Genomic DNA, 26608 nt, shown 5'->3' with positions numbered 1-26608 from the left:
CATGTTTCCAGGTACATCCACCAAAAGCTTTGATAATACCTATGTGGGGTGGCCACCAAGTCCATGGTAACATTGCGTTCAGGTTTAAAACTATTCAAAAGCTGGTGGGCTCCTTCTCTTTTCTTTTTCACTCCTACAGTTGTTTCATATTAGTGGCACACTCAGGACAAAAACAGAATGGAATGGAAGTTTACAAATCCTGTCCTAGCTTAAAGGCTTGGTGGCCACCCTGTAACTGTGTAAGCCGCTAATGGGGAGTGTTGGGAGATTCCACCACACTCATATGGGAGCTTGTCCTCTGTGCACTTGGACATTAATACTGGTTGATCTGTCCATGGCCGCATTTTACCCCTGATACTGATGTTTTCGATATCCCAGTGCTATATAAATTGTATATATTCTATTACTGTACTTACTTTAGTGTGAGTGTTTCATTGGGTTTGAGTTTTTTTGTTTATTTTTTCACGCGGTGCACTTTTTTTTTTAGGGAGGTCCGCCTTGGTCGCAATGGGGTAGATGAGATCAAACGACACCCATTCTTCAAAAACGACCAATGGACATGGGAGAACATAAGAGAAAGTGAGTGAAAACCCAGCTGACCTGTTTCATTATTCCCTGTTGATTGGGTCCTCAGTTTGACTCCATCAACACTTGCTACAACAGTTGCTGATATGGCCAAAATTGTAGAAGAGCCCCCATAATCCCCTTCAGTGAGTTAAATGGAGTCTTGCCCTGGGCCTTCTCTACCAAAACTGAATAGAATAACCACTTTGCAATGAAATTGAGTGGCCAGTAATGTATATTCTCAAAGCCAATGTATATACTCAAAGCCAAATTATTTTTGTCTCAGTTCTTTTAAGGATAGCTTACGGTAAAAGTCCAACTGTAATAAATATCATTAAATGACAGTTCTGTTTTCTGTCATAAGAATAAATATGTTTGATATAATTTCTTATTATTGTTTCAGTGGTGTCTTCAGTTAAGATCAATTGTTTAAGCCACATACTTCCAGCTTTACTCCTAACATCCCCTTGAGCTACTCCCCTGTTTGGTTGCAGCGGCTGCACCAGTTGTGCCAGAGCTAAGCAGTGACATTGACACCAGCAATTTCGATGACATTGAGGAGGACAGAGGGGAGGAAGAGACCTTCCCCATCCCAAAGGCCTTTGTGGGCAACCAGCTTCCGTTTGTGGGCTTCACCTACTACAGCAATCACCAGTGAGTTTGAATGTCCGCAAGAATGTCCTCAGAGTGGAACATAAAAATACCAGCACTTCCTGGCCATTGTAGGAACTCATTTTCAGGCCCGTACTTCCAGGACATTATTTGGTTTAGATGATATGTTTGGTGGCATGCCAGTCGTTGGCCAGAGCCAAAGAAACGTAACTTCCTGAAATGCAAAGCTTGGTGCTATATGGTGGTTTGCTGCTCCATAGAAAGTTGCATCTTTAGCTGATATGGTAAATATTTGACCTCTTCAGGTTACCTCGCAGTTCAAGCACCAAGTCAACTGATGGACGCAGCAGTTTGACCAAGGAAGACCAAAGCCATGTAAGTCTATTCACCACTTGGTGATCCCTTTTCTATGCTGTCACTCATACTTTGGGATAGATCATAGTACATCTGACTTTTACTGTTTGTAATCTTAATTTCAAGCAGGTGCTGGTGCCAGACTGTTCAGTTCTTCATGTTCTATTGCATTCTTGGTTCATGTAACGATTGTGGGTGTTGTGTTTTTGTGCAGTTGGAGAACATGAAGAAAAAGATCTATCAGTTGGAGGAGCAACTCCACAGTGAGATGCAGATGAAGGATGAGATGGAGCAGAAGTGCAGGTACCACCCTGCCTGAATCACCCTGAGTTGCTTTATACTTTAGCCCTGATATTATTGGGGCATCAGAGATAACAGTTCTGTTATCATGATGTGATGTTAAGCAAATCTGCCTGTTCTTTCCAGGACTTCAAGCACCAAACTTGAAAAAATCATGAAAGAACTGGATGAAGAGGTACATGAGCCTCTTCATGTGTCTAAGTAATAGATTTTTTTTTTTTTTACTTAACTAATCCGTTATTCACTCATTGTGCTTTCTAGATCAATCAAAGGAAAAGTATAGAGCTGTCGATGTCCCTGTTAGAGAAAGACAAGATCATGATCCAGCATCGGGCCACAGAGTACCAGAGAAAGGCCGACCAGGAGGCTGAAAAGAGGCGCAACCTGGAGAATGAAGGTGAACTTTGAATGAATTTTTATTAAAATGATATTGTCATTAATTTTGTCAGACTGTTTACTTCAGGTCAGATCTGCTGGCTGTTCAGTCTACCTCAAAACTTTGATTCTCAAATTGTGGTATGCATTCCACTAGTGGTTCTTTGGCTCCCTCTAGTGGTGCGCATGCTGTACTTTTGACTGTATTTACATTTACATTATTTATCAGAAACCCTCAGGGACACAATGGTAGTAAGTGTGGTTTGATCCTGTTTGCCTCCTTTATTCTTTATTTGCTTGTTTCCACACTGGTGTTGAGCTGCCTGTTTGACCTTCTGTGGCCTCTGCTAATGTTAAGTGCAAATGAGAGCTTCTCATGCTAAGTAGATCCCAATGAGCCTTATTCCACAGTGCCGGGAATAAATGATGTGCCAAATGTGACATGACAGGACAGAATGAGAGTGCTGGCAAGCAGCCGAGGTCCTTTTGCATGGTGGAAAAAGCTAAAAGTATTTGTGATGGTGTATAATTCAGGACACTGTTGACATTCCTTCTTTTTCGCTTTTTAGTGTCAACTTTAAAAGAGCAACTGGAAGACTTAAGAAAGATCAGCCAAAGCTCCCAAGCATCGAGTGATAAGATCGTCCAGCTGCAGAAACAGGTATGTGGATTTTTTGTAATGAATGGTTTAACCAGAGCCAAGATTCAATGTCTCGGGTTTGTCTTGGGTTGTTTCAGATCTCTCTCACACACACACACACACACCACACCACACCATACAGTCTCTTCTATTAGAGTTATTATGTAGAGTTATGATTATAAAACCAGCATTCTATATCTTCCGGGTTCTTTTGATCAGTGATTGTGAGCGATTCTGAGATGAGTGTTGAATATAAAGCTAATTTTGTCCTTTTTTTGATTAGATTTTGACTGAAGTTTGATCTTTCATTGTCCTTATGCAGTTACGAAAGTTTATCTGGGTTGATGTGTGAATGTTATCTAAGATGAGATCTTATCTTTATTCATAGTCTGAGTCATAATAAATAAAACCACTGTACACAGACCACATTCAGACAATTCCAGACATTCTTCTCACCACTGTACGGGTGTGTGTACCTCACAGCTGGAAGATGCAAACGAGCTGCTTCGGGCGGAGTCTGATACAGCGGCGCGCCTGCGGAAGAGCCACACCGAGATGAGCAAAGCCATGAGCCAGCTGGAGGGCCTGAACCGCGAGCTGCAGGAGAAGAGTCGTGCCGCTGACCATTCCCGACTGCAGCTGGAGAAAGAGCTGGTGCAGCTGCAGACCACACTGGACTCGGAGAGGCGCAACTGCAGCCAGGGCTCAGAGGAGATCCGCGAGCTGCAGGGTGGGTGCACATCACAGCACATGTGCAAGGGAGGTTCTGTTGGGTCAGATGAACCCTAGCGCAAATTCGGTTTATTGGCCAAGGACACTGTATGTACCAGGATTTTGTCTTACTAGTGTTACGACATGAATGTACAGTATATTAGTACCAAAATATAGTTAACTATTGCATTTGGGTACTGAAGGCAATGAGAACAGGGTGCCAATTAAATAGATGCTAAGAAATATTTAAATATAAAATAGCTTCTAAGCTGGAAATGTGAGTGTTTATACAAGTATATTTCTATGCATATATTCAGTTTGGGGGGGATAATTATGGAAGCATTATAGTGAGACTGAAAAATAACAAATCCAATTGCCTGAACACTTTTTAAATAATGTGGGGATAATGCAGTGCCAAGTTTGGAGGAAAGGTACAGAGGCAGTGGCCTTGTTGTGGGGTGTGTGTGTGTGTGTGTGTCTGTATGCCATTATAATGGCATTCTGCATCCTTGAGTCTATATGGTTCTGCTGTAGTCTCGGATTGTCTGATTGTCTCTGATAGGTTCCATTGTGTACTCTTTAAGTAACTGTGGTGCATTGTTTTTGTAGGCCGGATAATTGGTTTACAAGAAGACAACAAAAACCTAAAGCTGAGTTTGTCCAAAGTGGAATCAGAGAGGAAACATTCCCAGGAGAGAAGCAATAGCCTGGAGAAGGTCAGTGATGAACTCTGGAATTATGTATTTGCAGTAGCCATTGCCATTCAAATGATCCCAATAGAATGACATTTTGAATAGGTCTTGAGTGATATTATAATATTATTATGATGATTATTGAGATTATTGAGCACTTTAACTGTCATAATAATACATCCAAACATTGAGATGAGTCTGCTAAGAGTACAATTTGTACTGTAAATGTTAGAACGCTGTGAATAAGTATTGCATATATCTCATGTTGAAAATTCTGCAGGAAAAGAACGGCTTGGAGATCGACCTGAATTACAAGCTGAAGACACTGCAGCAGCGTTTGGACCAGGAAATTACTGAACACCGTGTGACTCGAGCACAACTCACAGACAAGTATGAGTCCATCGAAGAGGCCAAGTCAGCCACTATGCAAGGTACACATGAGAAGTCCATATCCACAAAAGCTACATCAGCGAAGTACACAACAGTAATGAAGCATTGTTTGTTTATTAACCCCTTGGTTCTTTATTTCCAGCGGTGGAGCAGAAAGTTTCGGACGAGAGTAAAGCTCGAATGAGGGCTGAGAGCCGGGTGATGGAGGTGGAGAAACAGTGCTCCATGCTGGAGTTTGACCTCAAGCAGTCTGTGCAGAAGATGGAGCAGCTGATGAAGCAGAAGGAGAGGCTAGAAGATGAGGTGAGAGGGTTTTATCAATTGTTTAAGCCTCATACTTCCAGCTATACTCCTAACATCCCCTTGAGCAGCATAATAATAAAAATTTTTTTATTTCACTCAATTTATTTCATGTGTCTTAAGGCACATAAGCTGTTCTGTAAGGATTAAATATTTTCCCTGACTCCCGCCTGTGTCTGTGTGCCTTTTCAGGTGAAGGCTTTGCGGGTGCAGCTGGAACAGGAGTCTGGGAAGCGAGCATTGGCCCAGACTGACCTGAAGAACTGGGTGCTGGAGGCCGACAGGTTAAAAGGCTCAGAGAAGCAACTGAAGCAGGAAGTCAACACAGCGCTGGAGAACAAGCGCTCCCTGGAGTTCCAGCTGGCGCAGCTCACCAAGTAAGAGCCCCTCCCCCTCAAATCTCCACCCACGACAGTCATCAGCCACCACTGCACTTCCTATGAATACAGCATACAGTGGTCAATGTATAACTTTGATTTCTGTTCCATTTTGACCACATTTAATCTAGAACAAACAGCCTTTTATCTTACTTCCCTGTTAAATGTGTCATATGAGCATCCCAGATCTTTCAGTGATGTTTGCATCTTGCCCAGGTAACCACTTTATCTGATCCTTCTACTAAAAATGCTGTTAAAGGTCTATTACAAGTTATTATTTCAGAAAAGACTCCATCTTATAGTCAAACATAGCCAAAATTTCCATCCACCAATATTTACAACACAGATTAGGGATTATTCCATGTCTGTCTCCACCCTCCTGGTTTGTAATCCTCTCAACCACCCAACCACTAATACCTTCTGGTGTTTGTTTCTTGGTGGTACAATTTTTAAATAAATGTTCATGTATGGGGGTGTTGGACTGCTTTGATAAGTGTGTTTCTTTTATTGGTGTGTTTTCAGACAATACCGGGGTAATGAGGGACAGATGAGGGAGCTCCAGGACCAGCTGGAAGCGGAACAGTATTTTTCAGTAAGTACACAAAATGGAACTGGCATTGGCAAAGATTTTTTAAAACCAGATTTGCATGTGTTATGTCTGGGTCAAGTTGACATGACCCGAGAAGAGTTGCATTGTCAGGTCATGACAGTAAAACTTCCTGTTTCCTTCAGACACTTTACAAAACTCAGGTAAAGGAGCTAAAGGAGGAGTTTGAAGAGAAGAACCGACAGCTTCAGGATGCTCACAAGAAAATGCAAGAGCTGCACAGTGAGAGGTGTGTAACATCAATGGGCATTTGAGTGGTACTACCCTTGGGTTTGACCATGTGTGGATCCATTCCTCCCCTCCCTTTAATATTTTGGCTCCACCCGAGAAGCTCGTCCTGTGGTGGTTGATTGGTGGTTGCTTTGTGCAGGGACTCTTTGTCAGCTCAGCTGGACCTGACTGTGACAAAGGCGGAGTCAGAGCAGTTGGCCCGCGCTCTGCAGGAGGAGGAGTATTTTGAGCTCACCCAAGAAAATAAGAAGGCAGCCACCCGCCACAAGCAGGAGTGCATTGAGAAGGATGCTGCCATTGCTAGAGTAACTCGAAACACACACATTTGTTTTTGCCACTTTATTGCCACTTTTATGAAACTTTAAACTTTATGAAACAGCCTTTAAAATGACTAATGTAAACATATATAAAAATATCTAATGTTTCTTAAGCTTGAAGATTCCTTGAAAACCCTAACCAAAGACGTGGAGATCCTCACCAAGGAGAAGACAGAGCTGGATGAGAAACTCCGAAATCAAGCACAAGGTTGCAAAACTACCTGACATTGTTACTCCTCTTTTATTCTTTGATGTATGTATCCCCTGACCGGACTGTTTATGTCTTTAGAATTTGAATCCCAGAAAGAAGAAATTACAAACTCCATCAAGGCCAACTTTGAGAAGGTCCTCAGTCAGGAGCGAACTCTCAAGACCCAGGTAACATTAGAAATTAGAGCAAATGAGCATAAACACTATCTCACAAAAGTGACTATACCCCTACATAAAGTGAAAGTGATCTGTCAAATGTGCCACTTAGTGTGTGGCCTTCCAATCACAAGTCCGCCTCCTTAACCTCCAACGCTGCCCCACTGTTGTCCCAAGGAAAGATACAAAAATATTTACAAAAATGGGAGGGGTCTTCTCACTTTTGTTAGATATTATAGTATTGACGCATACATTTTAATATGCAAAATTATGTCCAAACAGAAATGGGTTCTCTTCAGATCTTTGAGACATTTTTGTAATAATTTTACTGAGAAATGAATGACTGTTAAAATGTCATTAGAGATCATTCTGTGTATGTAATGGATACAGCACCAAATTTAAAGTAGCTTGAACAAAAAGCAGTACCAAAGTAGCTTTTGTTCTTGTAAGCCTGATTTAAGAGGTTTAATGGCCTAATATGTCATTTCTGTGTACAGGCAGTGAACAAGCTGGCTGAGATAATGAACAGGAAGGACATGAAGCTGGACCAGAGGAAGAAGGCCAGCACGACTGACCTTCGCAAGAAGGAAAAGGAGAACCTCAAGTTGCAGTCGGAGCTCAAAGAAGAGAAGCAGAAGTTCAACCACATGGCCATCAAGTACCAGAAGGAACTGAGCGAAATGCAGGCGGTAGGCATTAGCATTCCCAAATTGTGTATTTTTGGGCATAATCTGCTGGTATTTCGGAACCCATTTCTCATTTAAGTGTATCACATTAAAACTTATTCAAAACCAGCTAATCTGTGTAGTATCTGCTTATTCTAGTTAGCACAAGATATATATGCTATATATATCTGAGCAAATGTAACCATTAATTTAGGCTAATACGCTGCTTGAAATGAAGGACTCGTAGATAACTGTCCCGGAATCTAGTGCTTGAACTGCTATATTTTGGCACACAGCAACTGGCTGAGGAGAGTACGTACCGCACCGAGCTGCAAATGCAGCTGGACAGCAAGGAGAGTGACATCGAGCAGCTGCGCGAGAAGCTCAATGACCTGCAGCTGCGCATGGACAACTCCAGCGTCACCAGCCTGCAGCCAGACGAGACTGATGGCAACGTAGCTGGTAAGGCCCGCTGGACGGGCATCAGCCAACCGCTCTCTTTCTTGCCGTGGGTAGGTGCTGGTCCACCAGAGAAGTGGCTTCTTGGTGGGGATGCCAATTCTAGATCTGTCAACTTGTTATTGGAATCCTGATCAGTCATTGCGCAGTGAAATGTGAGTGTATTGTCTATGCATAGTCCTGGTAGGCTGCCATTTTCAGAAGAATTTTTATTTTCATTCCATCCTCACATATGCACCATACATGTCAAGCCCAGTTCAAGTAGCAGTGGCTGATGGTTGACCATCAGTTGGTAGTCCAGGATCAAATACTAATTGATCAGAAGACTATCGATCACCTTAACAACAGGTGAACAAATGCTCAATAAATATGTTGAACAAATAAATGAAATACCCCTTGCTGGTATTTAATAGCATAGTTAGATGAGGGGTAGGAGCTGTACTGATACCCACCGCTACATCTGGGCCGGCAGTGGCATTTTGCCATGTTGGCGCGATTGTGTCATACATTAACTGCTCTGGTCTGTTTAAAGTCCTCTCTCATCTCTCCCTCCTCATGCCCAGTCGGTACTTCTCCTTGCTCTCCTTATCTCTGTCTCTGCTATTCTTTCTCCTCTGTGAGTAACCTGGAGCCTGGGATTCCCACTTCATGCCTGCCCTGTGCTGTTGGGTGTTTGTGAAATCTTGTCGTCGTCGTTGTTGTTTTTTTTGTTGGTTTTTGTTTTCCCCCAAAATCTTGAATAGAAAAGTGTGTAAAAGCGTCTTTCTACTTTCTTTTGCAAGTGTGACATGTTTGAAAAGGTTTTTCTCACAGTGACGCAATAAGAGAATTGGTTCAGGAGAGGCTGTTTTAAGGCCAGCAGTTCCATTTATCAAATAGAGGTGTTTATTCCACTTGAGTGTCAGTGGCATTGGGTGAAAATAACATAAAAGCCCTCCTGATGTTTAACCTTTTCACTCTGACCACCTTTCAAACGTCTGTCCAGCCACTTTTACACCTTTTGTGTGCAGAATGCTTTTGGTTAACAAACCTTGTTCTGTCCGCATGCTCGCCCAACGCTGAAGATACTTATCTCGAGAATTTATGGTCTCCTTTTGTTGTGTGAAAGCGCACATCCAGAGCACTGGTTTCCTCAGTTGGAGCGCTTTGCTCCTCCGACCGAAGGGCGAGTGTTTCTGACCTTTCACTGTGGTCAGACGCTGTGTTGATTGGCCTCAGCTTTTCAAACTCTGGTCTTTATTAAACTGCAATTAGGCCTGTGTGGTGGTTTTTTCCCCAAAATCACCGACAAGAGTTCAGAGCCAGTGCCTTGCTGTGTGCAGGGATTCATTTTAATGTGCCAGGGCTTTCCTGGTCTGTGTGACCCCAGTTCATTTTTTCTCTTGTTTGCTTTTGGTTTGCTTTGATTTCACTGCATGTTCTTGTTAAGTCAAAGATTCCCGAACATGGGTCCCATTTGTAGTCCTAATACTTTTTATATTTCTTCCTAGAATCAAGACTTGAAGGATGGCTCTCCATACCTAATCGTGCTAATATCAAACGTTATGGCTGGAAGAAGCAGGTGGGGTATTCGTATTCGTGCTCCATTTCCAAATGCACCTGCAGCTGGGTCAGTAGCTTTCTGACGCCTTGTTTTGTTGACTTCTTCCTCGCAGTATGTTGTGGTCAGCAGCAAGAAAATCCTGTTCTACAATGACGAGCAAGAGAAGGAGCAGTCAACACCCTCCATGGTACTAGATATTGAGTAAGTAGATGAACAAGACATGGGTCCAGATTTGTGTGTTCTTTACGTACAGATCATTGTCTTATAAAACTCGAGTTGTTTTGGGAACATTTTCTTTTCTCTAGCAAACTGTTCCATGTGCGTCCGGTCACCCAAGGTGATGTGTACAGAGCTGAGACAGATGAGATTCCCCGAATATTCCAGGTCTGTGTCTCTCACTCACTGCTAGTGTTAATGGAGTGCTCTGTTGTTTAATTGAAAAGCTGGGGGGGTGTGGAAAAGAGGGGTTTATTCATAACTAAACACAGCATAACTATACACAGTATTACACTACAGGGTGGGCTGTTTATATGGATACACCTTAATAAAATGGGAATGGTTGGTGACATTGAACACATTTTATTAGTGGTCAGAAACTTGTAAATAACTCATGAAAGAATAAAGTTACGTTAAAACCAAGCACACCATTGTTTTTCTTGTGAAATTACGAATAGATTTGATGACCCTCTTCCTATTGAAAATCAAAAGTTGGATCTAAAGGCCGACTTCAAAATGGCCACTATGGTCACCACCCATCTTGAAAAGTTTGCCCCCCTCACATATACTAATGTGCCACAAACAAGACGTTAATATCACCAACCATTCCCATTTTATTAAGGTGTATCCATATAAATGGCCCACCCTCTATACATAATACACAGTATTGCTCAGGTCCATCTCTTACAAGTGTTTGACACCTTCAGATCCTTTATGCCAATGAGGGTGAGTGCAGGAAGGAGAGCGAAATGGAGACCGTCTCACAGGGCGACAAGACCAACTGTTTGCCCCACAAAGGCCATGAGTTCATCCCTACCCTCTACCACTTCCCCTCCAACTGCGAGGCCTGCTCCAAGCCCTTATGGCATGTCTTCAAACCCCCCCCTGCCCTGGAGTGTCGGCGCTGCCACGTCAAGTGCCATAAGGACCACCTCGACAAGAAGGAGGATGTAATCGCCCCTTGCAAAGGTGAGGCCGCATTGCAGCTCGGTCAGCATGGACGGGGCCTTCTCTGGATTTGAGGACAGATGGTAACATGCTATTGGTTAACGGTCTTTGCAGTTAACCATCTAACATACACAGTCCAACATGCTTTGCCCACTAATTGCTGTGGCAGGAGCTCTTAATAACAGTATCAACAGGAATTTAAAGAATGTGCACGTTTTGTTGCATTACAGTGAACTACGACGTTACTTCAGCCCGGGACATGCTTCTACTGGCCCTGACCCAAGATGAACAGAAGAAATGGATTGGCCACCTGGGCAAGAAGATCCCCAAAACTCCACCGTCTTCCTTTTCCCGGGCGTCTCCTCGAACCATGTCTACCCGCTCTGCAGCAAACCAGTCCTTCCGTAAGAACCCCAAAAGTATCACAGGGAAGCAAAGGTAACTGAACACTTCTTTACTGATGGATGTTAATACATCTGGGGTTATTGGTAGTATTTTTTAACACATATTAGTCAATGTGAACAATGTGGATTTGTGCAACTAAATAAATGCTTCATACATTAAGGTGCTAAAATGATCTTTAGTTTGAATCTAAATCCTTAAGCCCAGTGAAAACTATTAAAAAGATTTTGTCCAGATTTTTCCTTTTGTCCACACCATTTAGATGTGTTAATATATGTATTATCCAAGTTGATCATATAGATTTCCTTTGTTTTTGTTAACTGATTAGCGTTCAAGTTCAAATCCATGTTCTTGAAGTGACTGAAAATTGTCATTTGTGTTCAAGTTTAAAATTAGACTTTGATTGAAGAGCAGATATACTGCTGCATGAGTGTGGGCTCAGGTAAGCTCTCAAAGAAACAGGCCAGAAAGAAGGGCTCACAAATGTTGTCTCCTATGTTGTGCCAGGACAATGTCAACCAGCAGACTGCCAGACTTTCAGCCTGCAGACACCTCATCCAGCACATGCTGATGGCAAAAAAATTGCCGTGGTCCAAGCTTATTGTCAGCAGCAGCAGCAGCTCTGTGATAGGCTGGTCCATGGGTCTAACCATGTTTTTATAGACCGCGTACTGTTGGGTTCCTCTTTGTCTGTCTGTAACATGGGACCTTCCGTCTGTAAGGCACTAATGTGGGATTCTCCCGGTTGCTGCTTATCCACCACTGAGCAGTTTATGCTGGTTAGTTTTTGTTTGAGGTAACAAATATTAGCTAGTGAAGTAGATTTGTTGCAACAGTGGTCCCATCTCCCCTCTGGTGGTGAAGGAATATAACGCAAGTATTTTTGATACGCATGAGTAAGACTTAAGTACTAGCTGTCTGAAGCTAACTAATAGGTTTGTATGAATACTTTTAAAACATTAATGGATGCATTTAGATATTAATATGGTAAATCAGAACTATTTAGCTGCTGTGGGTTCAGTGTTATGGAACATGTTCTGGGGGGGTTTTCGTACTCATCTTTTTTTTTTTTTTTTTTCTATATGGGGGCTTTTTTGCAGACTAACCATATGTACAGTCTCTCTTTATTTTATATACAATCCTTTTTACTGGACACCTTTATCTCTTCTTCTTTCTTCTAGTTAACCATCTCATCCGTTGGATTCCATTTGGGACTCTGTACCTTGTGTTCAATACAAATAGAAAATATCTGAAAACAAAAATTCTGGAAAAAAAGGAGTAAAGCCGTAGCATGAGCAACGCTGGATGTTTTGGGACTTTGCCTGGGACTGGGCACCATGGATGTTGAAAAGACTTTCCTCACCTTCCCTCCCTCCCTTCCTCCCTCCCTTCCTCCCTTCGTCTTGCTCTTATTCTACTGGGATTCCTCCGCCATCTTCACAACACGACTCCTCCTCTCATTTTTCTCCTTCCTCCTCTCTGGGCCTCCCAGAAGACAGCAAGGGACATCGTTCAACTTGGAATTTTTATTTTTTTTTTCTTTGGAGGGTGTCCTTTGGTTATGTAACCATGTGAGTAGGCGTGCGGTCTCTTGGGTGTGTGTGTGTGTGTGTGGGCGCCTGGCCTCTGGTGTATGGTGGAGGTCAGGAAGGAGCTTTTTTCAGCACGGGGCCGTCGCAGCGAATGGGAATGGACCAATGTCTTATGGAAGCAAAAACTGGGGATCAAAAGTGTCTGAACAGACCTTCATGCCTTGTGTCCCTGGACTCTGGTTGCCTTAACAATATCCTTTCTCTCTCATAGCAGTCACAGAACACAGCATGCCAGAATTGGGTTCAGGCAGAGTTTTGGGTACTGAGTATTTGGACCTTTTTTTTTCTTTCTTCAGGCTCATTCAAGATCATTACAAACTATGCATATTATTTGATATAATTATAAAATGAATTATTACGGTGTTGCTCCAAGCCATAGGAATTCCATCAGAATGGCGTTAAGACACGTACATCTTCACAGAAACCATTGACATTGTGTGTTCATTTGGGTACATTGTTTTTTTGTTTTTTTTTTCATCTTGTTTATATATTTTTTGTAATGTATTTGCCTTACATTTGATTCATAGAGAAATGGTTCAAAAGGAAAACATTAAGTTAACAAATGTAAAACTGCACTGTTTGAATGTGTAAATTATTTGTAGAAGACTAAACAGGTGTAGCATTTGGCCCACCTAGTGCCTTAACTTTTGGATAACGATTTTACTGCCATATCTGTTTATGTTAATATCAGTAATGAGACAAATCTTAATGCTTTTGTGTTTTCTGTTTTTTTTTAATAAACAAAAAGGATATCTTCCACATTGTCATATGTGTGGTTTTATCAGAACCCATGTTTTGAACTGTCAGGTTTTGTTTTTGTTGCTTTGTTCTTTTTGGAAATTTGAATATTGTGTCAACCAAAGTCCCAGTGTTCAGGGTCTCCCTGAAACGGGTTGTCTGAGTTGAGGTCATGGTTCCATGTACTCAACTTATTTGTATTGATCAGTTAAGATGGGAGGGGTAAGGGGACAAAAAAATAATTCTCCCTTTTCCCATAGACACAACTCTCTTAGTGTATATAATCAGACTCCGTGATCTTGAATACCTCTCCAGTTATGCAGAATGGGTTTTTACATATGTATTTGGTTAAAGAAGCACTGGAACCACCATCTCTTCTGTCTGGGATGACTTGCATGTTTCGTTGCATTGGGGGTCGCACTGATGGATGTGTCAATAAACATCTTTATCTGTCTACAACATGTGTCTTTGTATAAAACGGTGTCCTGTTTTAATTGTCTTTCACCAGCCTAGCTTTTCCCATTACATCAGCGTTCCATGTTCATCAATGATCAGCTAGACCCAAACTTCCATTCTCCACAGAATTATGCTAGGCACCCCAAAACATTTGAGTGTAAGTGGCAGTGCTGCACCCAACTCCTTCAACTCCTAAATCAATGTTGGCTAGCAGAGGCCATTTGGTCAGAAACTGGGCTGTGGATGGCTGACTGATGGATTACACTCCCTGTCCCTGAGTCCCCATCCAGAATGGTGCTATTCTAACGTTTACTTGATGATAATGTAATGGATGGAAGCTAGAAGGTTCAAATGTGAGTGGTTAAAAGCTAAAATAAAAAAATAGTTTTATAGCATATGTGATGTACTTAATTAAGTGGACATAGTAGTGGTTTCCTCGTACACTCCTCGTGCCTTACTATGGGTCAGAATGTGCTTTTATTCCCATGGTGCTACTGCCAACTTTGTACATTCAGAAGAGCAGTGAGGTTTTCACTTTGTTTATCCCTCGTTTCATTTAATGTATATTTAGTTCATATCCTCTTGACTATATTAACCTCCACCATTCCCACACTCAGAATATGCTCAGTGATCTGCTGAAAGGAAACAGGCCCCATGGGGAAATTTTTTCACTGGCTCAGGATGGCCGCCAGTATCAAAGCTCCCACTTCATCATGAACTCTATGTTCAACGGTGTGTTCACAGAGAAGAGCTTTTAAATGTTACATTTAAATTAGTTAATCTAATTTGATTGTACGACCTAATTCTGAAGTTCTGAATCTATATTTAAAATGTACTAGCTTTTGTGCTGACTACTGATGTTTCAGTTATAGTACACTTTTTCCTGAAATTGTCAATATACATAAGCATTTTAGGATATAAAGACATGGAAAAGCAGTACTAGATAGACATGACTGATTGTGAAGTTAGCCGGTGATTAAGATCAACAAGGCCTTAGATTTTAAGATATTTTAGATAGAAAGTATCGTGCCAGACCATGTTAAATAGAAGGTTAAATAAATTAATGGATAACACTCATAGATATGGTAGCAAAAACATGGTGCCTCCGTAAGACCAAGCACATCATGGAGGACTCCACGGAGGGTGGTAGTTAGTGGGTTATATACTCCCCTGTGAACCAGAAGACTACAAAATCACAGGTTCAAACCCCCCTTATGACCATCGTGTTTCTGAGCAATGTACTTAACCCTGATTTGCTCCAGGGAGACTGTACACCACTGGCTTACCATAATCAGAAGGTTGCCGGTTCGAATCCCGATCCGCCAAAGTGAGCAAAGCACAGTCCCCACACACTGCTCCCTGGGTGCCTTTCGTGGCTGCCCACTGCTCACGAAGGGTGATGGTTAAAAGCAGAGGACACGTTTCGTTGTATCACCGTGTGCTGTGCTGCACTTTTCATTAAATAGTTTTAAAAAATCAACTTTATTCTGGTTAAATAAGCAAGTGGCAATGTTTATTTCAAGAGCCGCCTCATCAGCAGCACCGCCTGGGTTCTATCGTTCCATCCGACTTACCGAAACGTCCTACCGAAGGCAACTGCGCATGCGCACGCCAATAAACTCACGCTGCCGCCGCACGGTTTTCCACGTTTAGTTTGAGTAGTTAAAAGGAAAACACGGTACGTGCTGCACCAAATACTTGTGTTTCTGAACTATCCGAACAAACCTGTGTTTTTTTTTTAGAATAAAGTGTCATAATTAATAATCCAAACAGAACAATTGGTAGGACAATCTGATGGGTGTTTATGAGCCATCACAACTTGCTACTTTACGGATAATAGCATAGTAGTATAATTATTATATAAACAATTTTCACATCGTATTTGTACAGCTAGCAGAAATGCTGCGGTAGGACAATCCGACAGAACAACTGCCATGTCTCTGCTTTCACGAACAAGACGCAACTGCACGTCACGCATTTCTCGGCTAGCGCAACGAGAAGCGGGTCGACCGGTGCTCGGTACGCCGGTACTTCAGAAAACCTGCCGCCGTAACATTTACATTTTTAGTGGCGGGTCTTTTGACAACAGTACTTCACTTACTGATTCTTACTCGCTGATTGATGCAGCAAACATGTAAATGGGGGCTCTTGCCGCCCTATTATAGTCCAACGTACACTGGCGCGAAGTGACCCACATTGGAAAGGAACTCTAGTGTGTTGCTCATGTCGCATTATAGCTGTTGGGTAGTGTGAATTGCCCTGAATAGTGCGCTTATTTCCAGAGTCTAGTTTTCTTTTATGCTGCAAAAGAGCCTAATGTGGATTTTTGCGAGAAGACCTACATGATAATGCAGAAGTCCACTGAGAACATTGAAGAGGTCAGCGGTGCAGGCCCGGATGACTGGCTTTGTGGAGATCAATACGTGGATCAAGCACGTGTAAACATCCCGAGAGGACAAGGATGTCTCATGAGTTCATTCCTCAACAGGATTTACAATCCACAGTGGAGAAGATGGTGAGAATGAAAGAAATGGACATTATGTGAGTTCTATATATTTTACATAACTATCGCAGCATTGCGAATGATGACGGTAGCGTTGGTAAAGTGTTTGAATCTATAGGTACGTTTTTAACTTAAACTTGAATATTCACTGGAGGTTGTTCCATAATTTTGGAGCTCTATGAGCTTATGTATCTAACTAACTAGCTGGAACAACAAGCAAGTCTGCTCCATGGACTGACTGGATCAGGGTGGCTCATGAGCAAATACTAAATACTCAGATATACTCGGCATACATATGATAATAAATGAAAAGAAGAATTGTAATAATAATGCAGTTTTTAAGTGGGAGCCAGTTCAGTGAAGACAATATTGGAGTCATGTGGTCGTATTTTCTCCTGAACAAGTTATTCAGTGTAACAGCCAGAAAACATGAATGCATGTAATGCTTTCTCTGACACTATAAAGTTTCTGAGGAAGACGTAAGCTGACTTGGAAATGTTTTTGAGTCAAATAAAAAAAAGTTTTTTACTCGGATGCAATCAGAGCAAATGAAACACATGGATTTTTTTATTTCAGTATGTTGGTGCCTCAGACTGAGTGGCACAACAAGGCCGTCCCATTTTGAATCACAAGATGGATGGGGGGGGGCAGAGGGTCATGTGGTTTCAAGACTGAACTAAGACGGCTGGGTCAGAGATTTATCATCACTGTTCACTAGATCTAAATGTTCTCTGAGGCATTTACTGACACAAAAGTCAACTGTTAAACTAATGCCATAGTCACAAGGGTAAACTGGAAGTAATGGTACTGTACTGTACTGTAGTCACAGACAGAAGGCTGGATGCCACTGGTGTGTTATACATGCTTCATTACACACTTAATCAGAACAAGGCACATTAGAGATGACATCCACAGTTACTTTCATCATTTGATGTGCGTCATGAGGCAACGTGAGGGCCAGTATCCTGTTTATGGATTACACTTAGTAATAGGGGAAAAGAGATCTTCCATGTGTTCTCCATTCAGAAATGCTTTAGCCCGGGACTAAATTTATTCCACGAATGGGAATCTGACTAAGAATTTAGTCATCAAAAAATTGAAGTGTCATTTATTCTTATTTTCTAGCTGTGACCATATACTGAAAAAACATCAAGATATTTGATAGCTAAACCAGTTTTGTACAGTTTGTGCAAACCAAGATCATTATGAAGGCCAGCTAAAAAAATGTTTTTTTTTTTTTTCAGATGGGGAGATATTTCTTATTAATTTTATTGTGACGGGAACTCTTCACCACTAGATGGCGCCGTTCGCTACACAAAACAGCATAAAACCCAGGAAAGTCGGAGTGGGTTATACCGGCTGGAATCGAATTTATGACTGAATATTGCTCTAAATATTACAGCGTAGGGACCAGTGTATTTAATCATTTAATCATATAACCAAACTTACCGTAATAGCATGGTAACTCCCCACGCAGTGTTCTGTACCATAATGAGAGGTCATGTCACCTTAGTCCCTAAAGCAAAACCCTACTGTATGCATTTAATTCTGTAAATTCTTATGAGATGTATAATTCATTAATTCCGTATAGATAATATTTATATTTTTTTCTGACTTGCAGATCAGAAATGTCAACCAGCTTTCCTGATGAGTGGTGAATGAACGAATGAATGAATCCGAAAATGTGACGTTCGTCCACCCGGTTCTTATTTATTTCCTGGAAGGACACGCTGCGATGTTTCTGCCGCGTCCCGTGTCCGCGTGTTCTGCTCCGCTCGGTACGGACAGTCACTGCCTGACGTCACGCCGCCTCCCACGGCTGGAATTAAGGCAGAATCGCGCGTTGCGGCCAATGAAGCGACGGACTCGAGCGGCTGCGGCGACAGTAAGTTCATTTCCGACTCCCTTCCCGCGGCTCTTGTCGTGTGTGTCGTGTATTAAGCCGCGGACTGTGCGAGGATGGGGCGGCTGGATGCGCGTCGGGGTCAGACGCGGATCGGAACTTCCATCCGACCCGACAACTCGCCACTTGGCAGGAGGGAACCTGGAGAGATGCCCTAACATCGTCCGCAACGTGATAACTGGCAGCGTGCTCGCTTTTAATTATCGTCTCATTAGGCGCGACGTCACGTGACAGTTCCGTCCTTGGCTGTTATGGTTATGAGTTATGAGGCATTATAGCACGTACGCGCACCCTGCTTTTATGCCATCAGCAGCCCGGTGAAGTGAGGGTTCCCTTGTTGTCTCTGTTCTGCTGTGTCAGTAATTGTTTTATTGGGTTTTATTTGGTTATGGTGCTGAGTTTCGTTTGGATGCACATTTGATTGGTCTTCTTGTTTGTCAGAAAACCCCGAACCTGTTCGACTTGAATTCCAGACTTTGTTTGTGCCCCTGAAGGTCTTTGGACTCTTGGTGGTTTAATGGGCTGTTTTTGGTTGCATTCCAGTGTGACTCCCCTCCAGCCCCCCTGTAAAATGCAGTTCTGGAGAGGTCACAGACATTTCGGAGCCTGGGACAAATACCTTTCTGTGAAGGTTTGCTGAGAAGATTGCATTTGGACGTGAAGCTAATTGCACACACACACACACACACACACACACACGACACAACGGCGAGGTGTAAGACTGGAACACCGGTCGCTTTATCTGATGTATAAAACCACACGCGCACCATGTCTACTCTGCGGAACGTGCATCAGATATTGCCGGACCACCCTCTCCGATTGGCCGAAAGGGATCAACTGTTCTGGGTGGCCCGGTGTCAGCCTGAGCACGTGCAGTTGTGTCCCTCAAAGGAACGACAGGGTCAGGGGTCTCGGTGCAGTGGCCATCTGGCCCTCTGGGGGGGCTGGCTTCCTGAGAGGTGGCCTTTGTTTGTGCGGAACAATTGAGAGTTAATCTGGGGGAGATAAGAATAGCCTCAGCAACACTCCTGCCTTTGGACAAGATCTCAATAGCCTTGAAGGAGAAATCTGTCCCTCTCTGGCTTTCTGCTTCTAATGTCACTAGATTTAAAATGTCATTCTTTCAATATATATATAAAAAAGAAATACATGCTTAACTGTTGCTTTGCTCTTACGTTTATGTTTGAAATGCTTCTGGGAAAATCTAGATAGACACTCATGAATCAGTTTTTAAGCAATCGACTTTGGTCAACCCTCGCCAAAATGTAGTTGTATTGTATCTCAATGGGGACCCATGGGCCTGGATGTTGCCTGCGTTGCTGCTATTAAGGCTCTTCTACATGGACTGCAGGTCTGTGGTTCTTGGCACCAGAACCAGGATCGGAGGACAAAGGTCGGCCCGAAAGCTGCGTGACATTTCTTCCTCTAATAAAGCCGCTGCATCTGACATGGACCAGGGCTGCTGATTCTTTCTTATTTTAGGCTGTTGTTACCAGGGTAACAATGTGATGAACTACTGCAGCTTCCTTCTGGTGCTGAAGATCCCTTTCCCCCCCCACTGAATCAATGAATCAATGGGTCTCCTTAAACAGGCCCATTTTTCCCAGTGAACATAGCGCCATTATCTGTTTGTTTTGACAGGTTAGGGTACATGAAACAGCAGCATGTCATAACCAGAGGCATGAAGAATACTGATTATCAATCATCTCCCAGAGGAGAAGCGTTTCAGTCTTGCCCAGAGATCAATGCTGTGGCCGAATATGAGCAGTTTTTTAAAACATGTTGTATACTCTGTAAGAGTGCAAGTAAAATTGATTTTTATTAAACTGCAACAAAAAGCCATTGTGACATCAGAGGCCAGAGGATATGCTCTCCCTGCTGATTGGATCGCAGAGAAGTTAGTCACATTGAACAACCTTTGAACCCAAACATGAACTGCAATATAAATCCTTAATTTGTCAGATTTTCATTGACTTCTGCGAATAACACATGTACATTGCAAAACATGCTTTATGAATTAGCCATTAAATGCATAACACTACTGAGCAGTTCATTAATATCTCTTCATTATTTATGGTAAACAATGGAATTCAGCATATACACTGAGTGTCCCTGTCTGAAGAGGTGCTGGGTGTTGAACCAGAGCAGGGGTTGCTGGGTAATGAAGTTCACATTCAATGGCAGAGAACGTTGACCTTGCACTAGACTTTGCATGATACTGATAAGGATGGTGCTCAACATTTTCGATACTACAGAGGGAGAGAAAACAAACATAGGAAACACACACACACACACACACACACACACACACACACACACACACACACACACACACATATATATATATATATATATATATATATATATATATATTATTTTATCAATACCAATTAACACTGGTAATGATACTTAAATTCCAGTTTTTCATCTGCCAGTTCAAGGAATCACCAGCAGACTACAGCAACTTTCAACAGGCATTGCAGTGGGCAGCCCCAGGCTACCTGGAGGATCCAATATTTATATAAGAGACACACTTTTAACATAATTCACTAAGCAATCTTCTAGCAAGCTATATATAAAAACTTAGGACTTACCTGGCCTGACGCCCAGCTTGACATTGCGGGCGCTATGGGCAACTATGCCTCCTTAGTTAAAACTGATCACCTGATGATGGTGATTTACTCCACAAGCTGGACCCTACCCAACTGTAATGATAAAAGTTGAGCCGAATCCCAAACTGAAATACTTCCAGACCGTTTTCTAGCAAGCTTGGTGCTACAGAATTATGTTAAAAGTGTGTCTCTCATGTAAATATTGGATCCTCCAGGTAGCCAGGGGAGGGGCAGCCAACTGCAATGCCTGTTAAAAATTGCTGTAGTCTGCTGGTGATTCCTTGAACTGGCAGATGAAAAACTGGTATTTAAGTCTCATTACCAGTGTTAATTGGTATTGATAAAATTTATATAATTTTTTTTTTTTATATCGATTTTTGACAACCCTACCTTGCATATATGAGCAGCTCAGGAATGCTTCATTTATATTTTTATGATGCATATTTTTGGAGTATTTTGTGAGAATGCATGTATATAAGTGACGTGACGTGATGTGTTGAGATCTTGAGGTTCGGGCTGCTTCCTAGAGCATTTCCCCTTTGATCCCTCCCACCTGATCAGGATGAGAATCTCCTGTGACCCTTGACTCTCTGAGTCCCTCAGAAGACCTGGCCATCTTCCGCATGGGTGCTTGTAAACTTTTAACCTGTGTTTTTTATTGGGGGGTCAAGAATGCATGGAACTTCTTTGCATTGTGAGTCATTGTTGGTCTTTTGTACATTTGTATCTTCCATAAACTGTACACTTTAAATGCCACTGAGTGCATATATAAATATGTACTTAAACATATAAAATATATATTTGACATTGCTGATACTTTGACTATATGATTTGTGCTTTAGGAATCCTTTAGGAATATTTGTATATATTTTTATATAATTTTTTTTTTATATAAACATAGTCCACTTTGTAGGCTACTGTAATTGTACTGTAATGTACTGTTAGTTCATATTATCGGTAGGGATATCATAGAGAAGGATTTAGATTCTGGATGGAGAAATTTACGAACGGTCAGAAGTGGATGTGCTGTGAAAGTCAAACTGGAGTTTCTTCCCACTCTCGACCTACATCTGTTATTGAGAATAGCTGTGTTTGAATTTGGGGATGAAACTGAATACACTGTACACTGGGGACAGCGTCTGGTGTGCACCACTCGGCTCGGAGAGCTAATTTCACAAAGGACCTCGGCCCCTCCCCCAGGCTGAATGAAGATGTCAAAGGTCTGTGACCTCCAGCTTTTACGTGCATTGATCCGTTCTCTGGGGGAGGAGGTCGGTTCTCCAAACTCCCCTGACCCCATCAGAATATCTTTGTTCTTGCTTCAAACAAAAAGTATTTCTTCATTAGGAAGTGCTTCTCACTTGCAGTGTGCCGCTGCCACACCACAGAACAATATCCTGTTAACAATATAATTAAACTGCATCTTAGAATACAATAACTATTTCATACACAAAATTCACATGCTGTTCATTCGATCACTCTGAAAACATACCGCACCATTGATTATATGATGCAGCATTTTATTATATGTTATATTTATACTTTGTTAGGTTATTCAAAAGACAAGAAATGAGTAAACATTCCATTTACCTATAAAAAAACAAGGCTGTTGTAAGAAATTGTTAATAATTTAGTTCTGCCCAATTTAATGCCATTGTAATTTGCAGTAAATTAAGATGGTTACATTCAATAATCTCATAAATTACATCAATAATGTGTTAAATGTGTGTTTCATATGGACATATTTGATGTGAAATGAAATGGCTGTTGTAGGATACTTGAATGGACATGCATATTGAACTTGACTCTGAAAGAAATTCCCCCTCACCCTACTCAGTTTGAATAATTTAGTTTGAATTGATGACAACATGATTTGCAGCACATCTTATGTAAATAGGAATGTGGACATCATCCTTTTCAAATGCGTGCCCGTGAGTGCACTTCACACCCTGGAGTTTACGGCAGGGAAGAGAAAACACTGCTCGATTTGCAGCATCAGTTTGGCAAATGTATGTTGGTGTTAGTACCTTTGTGATGCATGGAGTTTGAATAGATTATGAGTGAGTTTCTGTAGGCCCCTGTGCTGGTCCAGTGTGGTTACATCCTGGGCACGAGGGGTGGGACACCAGTTTCCATCAGGACTTCCTCTGAACTTCTGCAGCTTTTGCCAGCTGCCCACAGGATTCAAAGATTAGTGCAATGCCTGGAGCCCCAAAGCATTGGCAAGTACAGAATGAGAGCAAAGTGAGACTCTAGATCTGTTTTCAGCAAAAATGGGTCACTACTGTGTGGATTATATTGGCACTGATGGACACACATCCTGTTGTACGACATGGTTATCTCAAGCTGGAGCGTGAAGGATGACTCTTATCTGATGCAGCTGTACTCAGGAGCACGGTCCTTACATCAAAGGGGGGTGTCCCCACAGCAGTGTAAACGCACACACGACTTATCTTCCCCAGCCTCCTCCATCCATCAGGAAGCATGTCCACAGCAGGGAGGGGGTTGCCAGTGGCTCAGCTTCAAGGAAAAGGACTAATGGTGAAGGATGAAGTGGCCATCTTGGTTGGGTTCACTCCCACATAGCCAGATATATACAGAGCACAGTGATAGTTAGACCCAAAAGTCTGAAAAAATAATGCTGTACAGGGATTAGGTTTCCAAGGCATCTCACAACGAACGAGCCCTCAGCCTGTTCTCATGTGTACCAGAATTTCTGTGTGTGTGTGTGTGTGTATTGTCTAGATTTTTCCTCTGATCACAGTCTTCTGTCTATATGGACATGTAGAATAAGAGTGCTGTGCATGTAGAATAGAGTACATTGTATAAACAAGTAGGGTGCATGTAGGGTGCATCTTTTAATACATAATTAATGTGCAACCAAAATTTTACTTTACAACTCAAATATTTAATGTGCAATATTTTTTTATGTTCGATCTATCTATCTATCTATCTATCTATCTATCTATCTATCTATCTATCTATCTATCTATCTATCTATCTATCTATCTATCTATCTATCTATCTATCTATCTATTGATTTATCCATCCACGTGTGCCAAAGACAGTGACAAAGTCCTGTGCATCATTTCCAAAGAAATAGTTGAGTCTCCAGCAGGTATCTCAAGGCGAATTTTATCGCCCCTCCCTTAATCGTCCCACTGGCAGCCATAATAAGTAGCACCGGGTAAACTGTACACTCTCTTATTCAACCCACACTGCGTTCTGGCTCGAACGGCACGTCTGCTGTGATATCCTCTTGATTTCTTCGCCTTCTGCTTGTCCCGGTCTGGAACATGGTGTTCTGCGGCTGATGGGCTGTATTTATGTTCTGTGGAGTATTTAGACCCAGAGGAACACAGCCTTCTGCCAAAAACAACTCCCTGAATTTGCTTATTCTCACAGAGCAGGGGAGCTGTGATTGGCAGAAAGCTGTGTGTGCTGCTGGCACATTGGAGTGTGTCTCAGAGCACGAGCATCGGAGGCCGAAAGCAGCTCAGTGAAGATGTGGCATGTACTTGGTTCTGTGGAAGGTTGTATAGGCTTAGCTGTGTTAGGTCCAGATGTTTAGCAATGTAGAGAACTTACTGATTTCATCTGGACTGAATTGTCCAAGTGCAGTCCTGTTCTATCCAGAATGGAACATTATTCCTGATCCCTGTCCACTCAAGTCTGACCAAACACACCCACTCTGGCTGGCTGTGTACTGAAGACCAAGGTCATCTGCACGCCGGTCTGCCAAGGCCTCTGTGTGGTGGGGGGCAGGGATCTCCACCGCAGGCTGTCACGGACTGTCCAAGGCCGCGGTGACCAGGACCCAGTCTAGCACGCCTCCAGCAGAACTCCACGTTCCTGAGGGAGGTCAATTCCCGGTTCTGCCTGTCAGCTCACACTTGCTGTCTCACTCCTTTTAAACTCTCACATACAATTAACACTCACTGTCTGCGAATAGTGTGGCCATTTAATCGTGGTGTTGGTTCTGATGGCTCTGAAAAAATGTTTTAATCAATAAATACACATTTCTGTCAAAATATACGTTTTTTTGAACATGGAGTATTGTGGACTTGGGCCTACAGTAATTAAACCTAAACACTAATCCTGTAGCGGCAGTTTTACGGATGAAGATTACACTAAATCTGAAACTTAATGATCCTCTTAAAGAGGCAATCTAAAAAAAAAGATCTGAGGTCAACAGGTCCTTTGGGTTCATTGGCTGATTTAAATGGCTGTCTGATATTTAATTACTCATAGAAGACAATAACTTTCTTTATGCAGTTCACTGTGGAACCATTATTGTGGTCTGAACGATGCAGGCTGTGTTCATTTTTCCCTAATTTACTGTAGATTCATTGGATGTGTTTAACCTGTGGAGTCGAAAACTAATTTCCATACATGAACTGGGCTGGAACTGAACTGAAGAGTTTATTTAGTGTGAGACTAGGTACACTGAGAATGCATGTTTTGAGCTTATTTGCAGTTGAGTACAACCTTGGCATGATTTGGTGAGAGTTTTCCTCTGCCCAGCCCACAGCTCGCATCTGTTGAGGTGAGTTAGGTTCTCTGGTCGACCTATTGTAGGACATAGATCTTACTATCCCAACGCCGTTCCTTGGTCTAGTTGGCTTTGTGGAGTGAGCACTGGCACTGTGCAGAAATTCTGATCTTACTTTAGCTTTCTGACATTTTCTTCTACTTTTACAACCTCGTTGTGTCAGAACCATGAATGCATCTAGCTGCAAAAGAGCCTTGGAAGTTTTTTTTTTGGTGGGAAAAGCCTTTCCTCTTGACACCTTGAAGCCCTCAGCTCAGATTTGTGGACAAGATGTGAAATGGTTGTAATATGCGGGGAGTGGCCAGTTGGTGCCGTAAATGCCTGCAGATCCTTTAAGGTTGCCATTGGCCTCTTGGTAGCCTCTCAGTTGACCTCTCTGCTTGCCTGCTTATCAGTGTTGAAGAAACATCTTCATCTTTTCTAAATCCTCCGTATGCTAAAGCTAACCACACTCAAGAACAAAGACTCTGAAAGCTGACATGTTTAAACACAGTGCAGTTACTATGATGAGACAATTAGAGACAAAGACTTAGAGACAATTTCTCATCATGCTGTTGGTGCATCTAATTATTTTTCAAAGCAGAAGAAACAGACCTAATATTTGGCCTCGATGTGAGACAAACAGATAAAAATATAACAAATAATAAACTGCACCTATTTGGTGCTGTCAAGACTTCACCTATAGGTTGTATCACAATAAAATGAAACCGTGATGATATTATCAAAGCATCAATAGGTGAACAGGGCAATCCTGACCACAAACTGATATTAATCTGATTATTTTATTATGTTGTTGGAAATCTCTCTGCAACAATGAAATCATTTCAGGTTGGTATGTTCATCCATCACTGATGGTATAGGGTGGTAGGGTGATAGTAGCCTACTGGGTAACACACTCGCCTATTATCCAGAGGACCCAGGTTCAAATCCCGCTTACTACCATTGTGTCCCTGAGCAAGACACTTGACGCTAAGTTGCTCCAGACCTTTATCTTTATCGACTGACTGTGGTGATCCACTTACTGTTTGACCAAACAACCAACAATGAAACAAACGAAAAAAATGTATTTAAGTTTGTGTCATGACAAATTACACAGAACTGCTTTGCACACTTACTAAACTTTTCCCATCATTGTTAAACATTTGTTTTCCAATGCATCTGCTTTCTTGGTTGCTTGAAGCTG

General features: G+C 42.1%; 2 protein-coding genes across 7 annotated transcripts in view; both read left to right on the top strand.

Annotated features, from left to right (window-relative positions):
• The window catches only part of rock1 (Rho-associated, coiled-coil containing protein kinase 1), a 36612-nt gene extending 22754 nt beyond the window's left edge, over window positions 1-13858 (top strand). Inside the window, exons 9-33 of one of the 2 annotated variants that reach the window (XM_028977118.1) lie at window positions 488-579; window positions 1059-1218; window positions 1482-1551; window positions 1745-1833; window positions 1957-2005; window positions 2092-2227; window positions 2775-2866; window positions 3329-3575; window positions 4166-4272; window positions 4529-4679; window positions 4781-4941; window positions 5131-5315; window positions 5838-5907; window positions 6048-6151; window positions 6293-6458; window positions 6585-6678; window positions 6760-6848; window positions 7334-7525; window positions 7798-7963; window positions 9451-9521; window positions 9616-9704; window positions 9809-9887; window positions 10427-10688; window positions 10898-11105; window positions 12251-13858. In XM_028977118.1, coding sequence (XP_028832951.1) covers window positions 488-579; window positions 1059-1218; window positions 1482-1551; window positions 1745-1833; window positions 1957-2005; window positions 2092-2227; window positions 2775-2866; window positions 3329-3575; window positions 4166-4272; window positions 4529-4679; window positions 4781-4941; window positions 5131-5315; window positions 5838-5907; window positions 6048-6151; window positions 6293-6458; window positions 6585-6678; window positions 6760-6848; window positions 7334-7525; window positions 7798-7963; window positions 9451-9521; window positions 9616-9704; window positions 9809-9887; window positions 10427-10688; window positions 10898-11105; window positions 12251-12254 — 3133 coding nt within the window. In that variant the 3' untranslated portion in view covers window positions 12255-13858. Of the gene's footprint in view, window positions 1-487; window positions 580-1058; window positions 1219-1481; window positions 1552-1744; window positions 1834-1956; window positions 2006-2091; window positions 2228-2774; window positions 2867-3328; window positions 3576-4165; window positions 4273-4528; window positions 4680-4780; window positions 4942-5130; window positions 5316-5837; window positions 5908-6047; window positions 6152-6292; window positions 6459-6584; window positions 6679-6759; window positions 6849-7333; window positions 7526-7797; window positions 7964-8523; window positions 8577-9450; window positions 9522-9615; window positions 9705-9808; window positions 9888-10426; window positions 10689-10897; window positions 11106-12250 lie in introns of those variants that run through there. The other variant, XR_003749546.1, reaches the window with a different exon arrangement.
• A 4281-nt stretch (window positions 13859-18139) lies between these two features.
• The window catches only part of greb1l (GREB1 like retinoic acid receptor coactivator), a 34128-nt gene continuing 25659 nt past the window's right edge, over window positions 18140-26608 (top strand). For 3 of the 5 annotated variants that reach the window (XM_028975640.1, XM_028975641.1, XM_028975634.1), the window contains exon 1: window positions 18141-18243. The gene's annotated coding sequence lies outside the window, so the exon portion shown is untranslated. Of the gene's footprint in view, window positions 18244-26608 lie in introns of all 5 variants that reach the window. The other 2 variants (XM_028975636.1, XM_028975635.1) reach the window with 2 other exon arrangements.

This window comes from Denticeps clupeoides, chromosome 4 (assembly GCF_900700375.1).
Source record: "Denticeps clupeoides chromosome 4, fDenClu1.1, whole genome shotgun sequence".
In the NCBI taxonomy this organism is placed as follows: domain Eukaryota; kingdom Metazoa; phylum Chordata; class Actinopteri; order Clupeiformes; family Denticipitidae; genus Denticeps; species Denticeps clupeoides.
The sequence above is the reverse complement of the archived record's forward strand: the minus strand, read 5'-3'. Positions and strand labels throughout refer to the sequence as shown.